The sequence below is a fragment of the Watersipora subatra genome, chromosome 5, assembly GCF_963576615.1.
Source record: "Watersipora subatra chromosome 5, tzWatSuba1.1, whole genome shotgun sequence".
NCBI lineage: Eukaryota > Metazoa > Bryozoa > Gymnolaemata > Cheilostomatida > Watersiporidae > Watersipora > Watersipora subatra.
The window spans coordinates 29,768,402-29,780,955 of NC_088712.1; the positions used below are offsets into that span (position 1 = coordinate 29,768,402).

A 12,554-nucleotide genomic window follows, 5' to 3' on the forward strand; every position below is an offset into this window, starting at 1 on the left:
ACAAATAATTTTTTATCGTAATCGTAGCAAAACAGACTTACTTTACTATTAGCTAATAATTTCAAACGGTACAGTTGTTTGACAATCTTGTTTGATAATCTTTACAGTTGTTTTATTTCTTCTCTTTATTTAAACTGCACAAAACACTTTTCTCATGATATAAAGTTTGAAGGTTAGAATAGTAACTGTTGTTATAAGGTAAATAAAAATAAATTTTTTGTGCAAAGACTTTTATAACCCAGGCAATGCCTGGCATTCGCCTAGTATATCTATATAGATTACAGCTGATAGTGCTGCAGATTGCTGATTGGCTTGATGACTGCTCACTATATTAGGGTTTCATGTGCAGTACATTTAGGTGTACACAAATATATCACATACTGTTTAATATATATATATACAACGTATACACAATATATATACAGTATATTATAAATATCTAACATACTGTATTATATACGTCTACAGCCTAATATACTGCATATATAATATACTGTATATATACAATATACTATATAGATGTATACCTACAGGTACATAAACCATAAAATAGTGAGCAGTCAATAAATGTAATTAGCATAGTTATATGATGGACATTACAGCGAGGCAAACATAAACATCTCTCAAGTACCTTCTTTGTCAAAGACTTGATCATTTTCTGAATCGACTTCTTTTTCAGCGCAGACGAGTTTGATTTTGGACTTGAGACTTGCCCATTTCTAGCTTCCTCAACTGTCACCTTACCTGAACGTTGAAGCAGAAGTTATATCAGCTCCAAGAAGAAGGATTATTACTATCGATTTAAGCTTATGACGATGCATTTTGACGCTAGTACGCTATGGAATGACTAACTTATTGGCATACTGCCAGCGCATATTGACTCTCACCTACAACCATAGACCTATTAACTATACTTGATAAATTTAGGACTGTAATTAGGATGCGTCCTATACACAGTTTTTTACATCGTTTTTGGGGTTAAATATCGACTGCGTCCTATACATGGTATCGTCCTATACATGGTATCGTCCTATACACGGTATCGTTCTACACGCGGGTATTTACGGTAATCTCAGATCAAGGCTCAGCCGACTGGTTGTCTTGAGTCATGTCTAGCCCTTCACAATACGTATAGAAAAGTGTACAACATGTCGCTTGTTTTTTACAATTTTCCCTAATGCTGTTTGCGAAACACCCAAGACCCAACATTTATATTCATGGCAGACTGCAATCATCAGTGTACCATTTACCAGCGTGTATGCATTTGAAATCAGTTGTACACCTAGCTATCTGACAATTTAGCCCATAGCATGGGGCAACATTGATAATTCTGCAATATTTTGGAATAGATCAATCAATAGATATTTTTACTTGCACTTTACATATGAAATATTCAACTTTGTTTCCAAATTTACAGGGTAGAAAATGCATAGTGTATAAGCTTTGTATCTAAAATTTGTAATAAATATTTTGTGTACTTTGGTAGTTATGTCAACTTACATGTAGCAGCAAAAATGTCTCTTCATTATTTCAATGTAAACAATGACTCACTTGCCTGACTAGACGGAAGTGAACAAAGCAATGATGTTGCGTCACAAAGAATGTGGTTATTTATGTAGGACACCGTGGCTATGCATTGCCCAGTCTAGTATAGTTAATAGGTCTATGGTACAATGTAGCTAATAGGTAGAATACTCACCAGAATGTCTTTTCAGGCTTTTGTTTTCATTAACTGAAGTGCACTCATTCTCACCTGCAGATACAACATTTGCCATCAGACAGCGAGGTACCAGTCTCTCCCCACCTACCGTCTCTCTATCCACCCCTTTGCCTGCCTAACTCCAATGCTTTCTCACTCTTCCCCTCTTATCTTTTCCCATCTCCCTCCCTCTCGCTCTATCCACTCTCTCTCAACCTTACTTACTCTCTTCCTCCCTCTTTCTCTCTTCCTCTCTTTTCATCCTCACCCTCTAACCTTCCCCCTCACGCCAATAAATAATATTATGCAAAGGAAAAAATTTACATTTTTTCCAGCATAACATAAATAGAGCAGAAATATATGGAAATATGTAACCCGTTACCCCTAACAGATACTCTTTGGCAATGGGATATTCCTTACTCCATAATTTCATTTAAATCATCAACTCGAAGCTCGTATTTTTGTACTTGGCTGTTATCACTGTTAACGTGTATGACGGTCTCTCTGAGCGAAATATAGCGATGCAAACAGCTTAAATGAGTTACAATACCGAAACCCTGATGACAGTTTAGTAACAGCCCTTTACTTCTCACCAGGCAGAGAGAAATTCTGATTAATCAATCTATTTGTCAACAATACATATTGGTTAAGAAGGTTGGTGTGTGTAAACACAGAATATATCGACACTATTTGTCGCTGTCCATCCATATATGTAAACAATGAAGGTTAAAGCACATCAATTACATAAATACTGATTTAGCTTATTCGGGTTCTTCAATATCTTGGCTTTCATATGAGCCATTGTTTGACATGGTGAGACAGACATTGGTTGGTGTTTATAGGATTTCCCCAGAGCTCTACCGCAGAAATCTTCGATGGTATAGGATCAAAAATTGTGATGTCACAATTTTCATATTCGGTGTTGTGTGCTCTTACCGTTTATTTTATTGCTTACTGTTTATACAGACGGTCCCTACTTACGAACTTTCGAGTTACGAAGAACGGTACATACGAACAGGTCAGCCCGTATATCCGCTGCTAATACCGACGTATTGGCGGCAGAAAGAGCCACTACTCAGAAGCACCACCCAGCATCCACCTTCCTCTGCCCAGTTCGTTGCAGTGCATAAGTGTGTGAACATATCTCCAGTGTGCAAAAAAACATTTTTATTTTTACTCTACGTATTGTAAAGGAATTTGCCGGCCTTTACTTGGCATGATCTAGACTAATAAATAAAGAGAAGAGAGTGCGTGTAGTTTCATTCAGCTTTTTATTAGCGAAGGAAATTTCACTAGCCGAGGAGCATACGGTATGATATCAACATATGATATCAACCATTCCGGCTAACGGCAAACGGTAAGAACACCGGCTAACAAGGTGAATAAATAGGACCGCTAGCGCGTTAGTATGACAACAATATAAGTGACGATAAGTGATAGTGTTATGATGAGATATCAGATATAACAATAGCATAACGAGTGAAACAACGGTATAATAAAAAGGACAAGACATACAATAAATAAGAAATGCAGTGTCATGGCCCGGCGTCCACCACAGTATTCTCTTCATCTTATTAAATATTTTTTCAGTACAAACCAATACAGTTTACTTATACAAGCCTTAAACATACTTATATAAACCTTCAATATACTTATATAGGCCTTGAACATAAATTATAATACAAAATATAGCCCTGAAGCAACTTGCGAACAAATTCACCGTACGAACAATCGTTCGGAACGTAACTCGTTCGTAGGTTGGGGACCGTCTGTATCTATCAACTATGCTAATGACGCTAGTGGCAGGCGAAGGTTGGACAACTCCAGAGAACCAATGAAGATGACAAAGGAATCAGCGTTATTAGCTCTCCATGTACAGATTATTTTTATGATAAATAACTCAGATTCCAAGCACCATACTATGTTTTTCCGATGATATTATGCACTAGCTATCTCTTTTTATCGTGATGTTGAGGGGCACGACTGAGACTAATTAATTTCAAGCATTGCGCGATTTTGCGAAAGTGCGATTGACAAATAGTCCTAAAGCCACGCAACTGCAGGTCACAATTTAATCGATGTGATTTCATCACCTTTATCAACGACAGTATATTTATTGAAGCATAATTAATTAACCCAGAACATGTGTTTGTATTGGTTGGCGTTAGCGTGATCCCCGGGCATTGTTGATTATCTAAAATCCTAGTTTATTATTAGCGCTCTCTGGGTTTAACAGCACTGATTGGCACAGAAAAGCGCAGCCTCAATGGCAGCAAAAGGGATCGACGACCTAAGGCTAAAATATAATTATGACATCACATTGTGGGAAGCACAACCAAGTGTTTTTTTTATTGCAGATCATACTTTTGACACCCTGTTTTTCATAGTTCTATTATTCTTTGTGTATTGAATATAGGCTCATTCGAAAGCCAAGACTCTGATGTAATTATGTAAAAAAATTATGTAATTTATGTGCTTTGAGTACCCATAAAGGGTAAGTAATATACACGAAGGGTAAGTACCCATCAAGGGTAAGTAATATACACGAAGGGTAAGTACCCATAAAGGGTAAGTAATATACATGCTAGACAATGACGTTGATCAAAAGCAGCGAATTGTGATGCGTACCAATAGTTGGTGTAGACTCAGAAGTTGACTGGCCTTGATTAGTGAGAGTGTCCTGCTTGCCCTCCCCATCCAACTCTTCAAATTCTAAGATTATTGGTGAACATTTGTCATCAATGAGACTAGCAGAGCCCAACTTTACTGGGTACTTAGGAGTTGAGTGCAGCATCTAAACAGTAAAAACATATGAAGGAATTCGTGGTGCAGATGTGGAAGTAATCTGCCTGAAAGGAATTTCAACTGATGAGCTATGTACTACTGTAGTGATGAGTTATGTACTACTGTAGTGATGAGCTATGTACTACTGTAGTGATGAGCTATGTACTACTGTAGTGATGAGCTATGTACTAGTGTAGTGATGAGTTATGTATTACTGTAGTGATGAGTCATGTACTACTGTAGTGATGAGTTATGTACTACTGTAGTGATGAGTTATGTACTACTGGAGTGATGAGTTATGTAATACTGTAGTGATGAGTTATGTTCTACTGTAGTGATGAGTCATATACTACTGTAGCGATGAGTTATGTACTACTGTAGTTATGAGTTATGTACTACTGTAGTGATGAGTCATGTACTGCTGTAGTGATGAGTCATGTACTACTGTAGTGATGAGTTATGTACTACTGTAGTGATGAGTTATGTACTATTGTAGTGATGAGTCATATACTACTGTAGTGATGAGTTATGTACTACTGTAGTTATGAGTTATGTACTACTGTAGTGATGAGTTATGTACTACTGTAGTGATGAGTCATGTACTACTGTAGTGATGAATTATGTACTACTGGAGTGATGAGTTATGTACTACTGTAGTGATGAGTTATGTACTAATGTAGTGATGAGTTATGTACTACTGTAGTGATGAGTCATGTACTACTGTAGTGATGAGCTATGTACTATTGTAGTGATGAGTTATGTACTACTGTAGTGATGAGTCATGTACTACTGTAGTGATGAGTTATGTACTGCTGCAGTGATGAGTTATGTACTGCTGCAGTGATGAGTTATGCACTGCTGTAGTGATGAGTTATGTACTACTGTAGTGATGAGTTATGTACTACTGTAGTGATGAGTTATGTACTACTGTAGTGATGAGTTATGTACTACTGGAGTGATGAGTTATGTACTATTGTAGTGATGAGTTATGTACTACTGTAGTGATGAGTCATATACTACTGTAGCGATGAGTTATGTACTACTGTAGTTATGAGTTATGTACTACTGTAGTGATGAGTTATGTACTGCTGCAGTGATGAGTTATGTACTGCTGCAGTGATGAGTTATGTACTACTGTAGTGATGAGTTATGTACTGCTGCAGTGATGAGTTATGCACTGCTGTAGTGATGAGTTATGTACTACTCTAGTGATGAGTTATGTACTACTGTAGTGATGAGTTATGTACTACTGTAGTGATGAGTTATGTACTACTGGAGTGATGAGTTATGTACTATTGTAGTGATGAGTTATGTACTACTGTAGTGATGAGTCATATACTACTGTAGCGATGAGTTATGTACTACTGTAGTTATGAGTTATGTACTACTGTAGTGATGAGTTATGTACTGCTGCAGTGATGAGTTATGTACTGCTGCAGTGATGAGTTATGTACTACTGTAGTGATGAGTTATGTACTGCTGCAGTGATGAGTTATGTACTGCTGCAGTGATGAGTTATGTACTGCTGTAGTGATGAGTTATGTACTGCTGTAGTGATGAGTTATGTACTACTGTAGTGATGAGTTATGTACTACTGTAGTGATGAGTTATGTACTACTGTAGTGATGAGTTATGTACTACTGTAGTGATGAGTCATGTACTACTGCAGTGATGAGTCATGTACTACTGCAGTGATGAGTTATGTACTACTGTAGTGATGAGTTATGTACTACTGTAGTGATGAGTCATGTACTACTGCAGTGATGAGTTATGTACTACTGCAGTGATGAGTTATGTACTGCTGCAGTGATGAGTTATGTACTGCTGCAGTGATGAGTTATGCACTACTGTAGTGATGAATTCAGCATTTAGAGCTCCAAATATATAAATATTTTTTGTTGGCTTTTTTTCCTCTTTTCCTGATGTTTTGAGTCATCTGGCTTATATAAGGGTGCGGCTATTCTGTATTCTATTCTTTTTTCTTTCACCGCTAGGGCGCATCAACCGGAATCTCCGATTAGTGCACTTTTAGCGGTGAAAGAAAAAATGAAACAATGCCTAACGGTACTGTTCCGTTAGGCACTGGGTTAAAAAGCGTCGATTAATACGGAACAGTGCCTAACGGTACTGTTTCGTATTAACATGCAAAGTTGCTGCCGTGTTAAAAAGCACTGTCATGAGTTTTGCGGCCTATACAAAAGGTGTAGCCTATATATTGTTTTATTTATCGGTTTTTTGAAAATAAAGCAGATGCGGCTTATTTAGGGGTGCGGTTAATAGTCCGAAAAGTATAGTACATGGAAGTGCGCATATAAAATAATTTACTGTTTCAGCAAAAGCTCGTTGTATTCAAAGTTTTGATAGACAACACTGGTACCTCTCGACACTGGTACAAACGTAAATACGAGATATCGGACCATCTTTGTCTGACCGAATGAAGAGAATGTAGAGGCAATTCCTACTCCAGATAATAAATTTGTCCATGTGAAAAATATTGAGCTTTTAAAGATTTACCAAAACCAACAATAGGAATGAAATGATACATTTGAAAATTACAAAATAAAAAAAGGTTTTAGTGAAAAAAAATCTTTTAAAAGAATTGGTAAAAAATAACAATAGTAAAAGGTAATATTTATTAATAATAAAAAAGGCCATATTTAGCATGTGCAATCGTGACAAGGATATACCTATATGTAAAAGCATTAGAAATGGTAATAAAAATTTAGCCTAGTGGTTGAGCACGCTTGGTTGCAGGCTTGTCATATAAATGTGGTGAGTTCAAATCCTCTGCAAAGCGGATTTATTATTGCTAGACTTTAATCGCTGTAACTGGACACAAGGATGAAAACAAACAACACTGAAATTTCCATATAGATTAGTATGAATATTATGTATTGGTTGGACTCTCGACTCTTATCTGGCAGACCTAAAGGTAGAAGACGCCAAAAGAACATGAAACACAATATGTTTATTAGATTTTCTATTCCTAAACCTTCGCCCAATTACATTTCTTCTCACAGGCAGGCCTGCATAGCACAGACCAATTGTATTGCTCATGACTGACAGGCTTACCTCTAACAAAAACGATGTCATGTAGGAACAGTGAAGAGATGACCTAGTGGTTACCTGGGCAGAGTTGGAAGGTTTGCTGGTGGCAAGAGTGGAATCATAATTCTTCAAAAAAGCGGGCTCTTCTAGCTCAGGTTCTATCTGGTTAATATCAAAGTGAGAATGGGTGGAGGAGTGAGTGACTCCTTCCAAAAACTCATCAAACTTCTGAAATAAATATAACTAGAACGCTTGAAGCAAGCGTAGCAATGGGTTTGAAACAGGGCTCCAATCTTTTAAATCTTTCTACTAATGGTCCTCTACAATAACATATACCCTACAGGATGAAATTATTCGCGGAGTTAAATTTCGCGAAAATTGCCTTTTCATGCATATTCGCGGACTAATATATTCGCGGATGAACACATACGCAAATAAATTAATCCGTGAATGCAGCTAGCAATAGTGTAAAACCTTCACACGCATGTTCCACGTTTTTAGGGCTCTATTAGCTGGGAAATTTATATCGATCATGCTAAGCTATAAATTTCTAGCTGCATCCAGAGGTTTTGATGAATATTCATCGATTTGGAGTCCTTTGGTGAACCAACAACTTGTGGTGGGTTATGAATTTTTCAAAACCATTCTCTAAATTAATCATATTGAATTTTACTTTGGTTCTTTGGTAAAACGCAGTATTTATTTCTTCCATCACTACTGCTCCTCATCTTCACACAAAACCAGCGTAGTCCAACTCAGCATGTTGTAACAACTTTGAATAATTTTGTAAAGAAGTGTGATGCATTGGCAATGGGCTTAACTCAAAGTCCTGGCAATGATTTTAAAAGAATTTGGAACTTAGCCACGTTTACTAACTCTGTTTAGCGGCTAGTTTTTAATTTGAGGTAGTAGTTATTCTCCCTTGTATTAAAAATCAAACTAATTATTCGCGGATTTTGATAATTCGTTGAATTGCCTGTACGCGAATTGTTAAATCCATCGAATAATGTCATCCTGTAGGGTATAACATATCTAGTAATAATACTCTATAATAACATACCTAATAATAGTCCTCTATAACAAAATATATAATATATCTAGTAATAATACTCTATAATAACATATATAATATATCTAGTAATAATACTCTATAATAACATATATAATATACCTAATAATAGTCCTCTATAATAAAATATATAATATATCTATTAATAATACTTTATAATAAAATATATAATATATCTAGTAATAATACTCTATAATAACATATATAATATATCTAGTAATAATACTTTATAATAAAATATATAATATATCTAGTAATAATACTCTATAATAACAGATTCTCAGATACCTTAAGGAAGCTTGACTCTATTTGCCCATCAGAAAGACCATTGAGATCTTCGATAGAAGGCATGGTGAACTGTATGCTAGTACTGAGGACTTTGCTGCTAGTGGATGAAGAGTTCAGTGATTGATTGTGGGACTGTGGAGAGGCTGTAACTGTTATGGTATATTCTGTGAGGGGGAGCAGCCCGGCTATGTCTACCTGCAGTATAAATAGCTAGTATATATGGTACAAACACTGTCGAGGAATATGGTACATACACTGTCAAGGAATATAGTACGTATGCTGTCAAGGAATATGCTACACATACTGTCAAGGAATATGGTACGTATACTGTCAAGGAATATGGTACACATACTGTCAAGGAATATAGTACGTATGCTGTCAAGGAATATGGTACACATACTGTCAAGGAATATGGTACACATACTCTCAAGTAATATAGTACATATACTGTCAAGGAATATGGTACATATACTTTCAAGAAATATGGTACAAACACTGTTGAGGAATATGGCACACATACTGTCAAGGAATATGGTACACATACTGTCACGGAATATGGTACAAACACTGTCAAGGAATATGGTATGTATACTGTCAAGGAACATGATACATAGACTGTCAAGGAATATGGTACAAATACTGTCAAGGAATATGGCACACATACTGTCAAGGAATATAGTACACATACTCTCAAGGAATATTCTACACATACTGTCAAGGAATATAGTACATATACTGAAGGAGTTGATGTTAGTAGCCAGACTGTAATAGTAGTGAGTTTTGCTAGTGTCTACCCTCAAGTGACTGTATGAGTGTAGATTGTACAGCAAATGCAAATCACATTTATTCTGAAAACTTACAACAGCTGCTGTGATTAGCGTAATTATCTGACCACTCAGTAATCTTGTTCATGTTATTTGTAATTGAATGGTATAAAATCACATTCTTTATTATCTCAGACCATGCATACTCTACATATTTGAGAAAAGGGTTTTGTAGACACTCTGACAATCACCAAAAGCATTCTCATGCAAAACTATATTTATTTGGTATCCATTTTATCCTATCCTCTGATTGATAATAAGGGTTGACCAACTAAATATCAACTTGCTAATAATACTCAAAAGACCATCGATTTACTTTCATATAGTTACACGTATACGTATGTACAATAACCGTGTTGAATATGACCAATTTTATTGACAAATATAATGCTTCTTCACTGGATGTTTATTTATGTTTATAATGTGCATGTCATGCTATGTTACAAAAAACTAGGCTAAAAAGGCACATACCAGTTGATATTCGACACAATTCATGTGTAGAACATCCTTGGCTTTCCATTGATGTGCATATTCCTCTAATAATCGCTCAACAAACTATGAATTAACAACAAATAACGTCTTTATCTCAAGCGGTCCCTAATTACGATCATCAATATAGTTTCACAAACAAGGACTAACCTGGAAGAGTGAAGAAGAGAGAGTCCGAACCTTCTCGTCGTTGACTGTAACAAAGTGGTGGTGATTTGAGTTGTGAGGTAGGAAAGAGACTCTAGCGGTATCACAGCTGATTGCTACTGCACTGAGCTGTGACGGAGGCCGGTTTGGTTCTCCAATCATAATAGTGCAGTGATTGGTGTGTGATTCTCCTGGAAAAATCCATCAACTTTCATTGAAGCCACAGCAAGAATCACTATTAACAATAAACTTTTATTCTTCAATTTAATTTTTGTTTGTCTCATGGACTAATTTACTTGGAAGGTGATAATAAAATCCATATTTACCTGTATATTTGACTAAACTAGAATTCGAATAGTTCAACAAAATGAATTCTAAATACAGTAAAATCTCCATGCGCAAATTTAAGTCAATTTAGAAACTCCTTATGTTAAAACTGTAGGACTATTAACAAATATCTCTTACTAATATATTTATTTTATTTCTCGTGTTCCCTAGCCTAAAAACCTTACATTAACTACTTACCAAGTAGCGCAAACAAAATACTAAAAGACAAATACATCATACCGAATGTGAAGAGAGATAAATACATCATACCGAATGTGAAGAAAGATAAATACATCATACCGAATGTGAAGAAAGATAAATACACCATACCGAATGTGAAGAAAGATAAATACATCATACCGAATGTGAAGAAAGATAAATACATCATACCGAATGTGAAGAAAGATAAATACATCATACCGAATGTGAAGAAAGATAAATACATCATACCGAATGTGAAGAAAGATAAATACATCATACCGAATGTGAAGAAAGATAAATACATCATACCGAATGTGAAGAAAGATAAATACATCATACCGAATGTGAAGAAAGATAAATACATCATACCGAATGTGAAGAAAGATAAATACACCATACCGAATGTGAAGAGAGATGAAAAAACTAATAATACATAAAAATAGTTTCATTACTATATCTGTATTGCTGGCACTAAGCCTGGCCATGCACGGGATTATTTTCAACACAAATTGTTTCACGAAAAAAAATCCACGAGTCTGTTTATTGAGGGTGATTGTCTTTAACACATGCGAAGATGGATTTTTGAGTTTCTGATCATATAGATTGCGGGACATTTATATGGAAAACGAAAGTTTTTAGATTACCAATTAATCCTGTCATTGCTTGAAGAGGTTTGGATTTTATACATTAAATAAGAAGTGAGTCCCATTCTTATAACTCTTCCTTCATATGAGAATTTATTAACATTACTCTTATTATAGTAAGCATTATTCTATAACATCAGGATGTGGTTGAGTGACACAATTGGTGGAGTGTCAGTTTCCCAAACTGTAGTTCAAGAGTTCAAGACCCAAAGAGAGCGATCTTTTATAAACCACTTTAACCACCTACTATATAATTTCTTCAAGGTTGATAAACAGGATGCTATCAGAGTAAAAAGAGAGTAAGAATTCGTGAAGAAGAGGATCAAGTAAGGTTTTACCTCAACTCTTAGTTACACATCAAACCGCCTCAAACACAAAAGAAGAACAGCAAAAGCCTTAAATCCTCACCCAAACTAGTGGTTGCAGTTACGGAGACGCGGTGAGGCTGCCGAGATGTAACATCTTTGAGCAAAGCCTTGCACTTGGCTGTGCCTGTGAGAGTTTCCCAAAACTTGCCGTCAACGTAGATGCAGTAGTTAAAGACTGGTACCTGACCTGCAAGGGGCATACAACTCCTATATTGATATTGACTGGCAGCAGTGCAGCCTTCTTACAGCCAATAAGGCTATTGAAGAGTGCAAGTCGGTCAAAAAACTGGTAATTAGAATAAAACAATGTTAGAACATAAGACATTTCGACAAACATGGTTTGGGCATTTATTCTGTCAGATCGGCCAAATGGAGCTAAAAGATTTGTAGACATGTACCATGTAAATCAGTGAAATAGTGTCACACGAGTCAAAGGAATAGTGTCACACGAGTCAGAGGAATAGTGTCACATGAGTCAGAGGAATAGTGACACACGAGTCAGAGGAATAGTGACACACGAGTCAGAGGAATAGTGTCACATGAGTCAGAGGAATAGTGTCACATGAGTCAGAAGAATAGTGTCACATGAGTCAGAGGAATAGTGTCACATGGGTCAGAGGAATAGTGTGACATGAGTCAGAGGAACAGTGTCACATTAGCCAGAGG

The 12,554-nt window shown here is 36.2% G+C and overlaps 1 protein-coding gene across 1 annotated transcript in view; it reads right to left on the reverse strand.

Moving 5' to 3' along the window:
* The window catches only part of LOC137397266 (putative leucine-rich repeat-containing protein DDB_G0290503), a 48,953-nt gene that overhangs the window by 10,231 nt on the left and 26,168 nt on the right, over positions 1 to 12,554 (reverse strand). Inside the window, 7 exon segments of the mRNA XM_068083554.1 lie at positions 632 to 744; positions 1,700 to 1,753; positions 4,328 to 4,493; positions 7,610 to 7,759; positions 8,889 to 9,083; positions 10,352 to 10,539; positions 11,929 to 12,075. Of these exon segments, the coding sequence (XP_067939655.1) occupies positions 632 to 744; positions 1,700 to 1,753; positions 4,328 to 4,493; positions 7,610 to 7,759; positions 8,889 to 9,083; positions 10,352 to 10,539; positions 11,929 to 12,075 (1,013 nt within the window).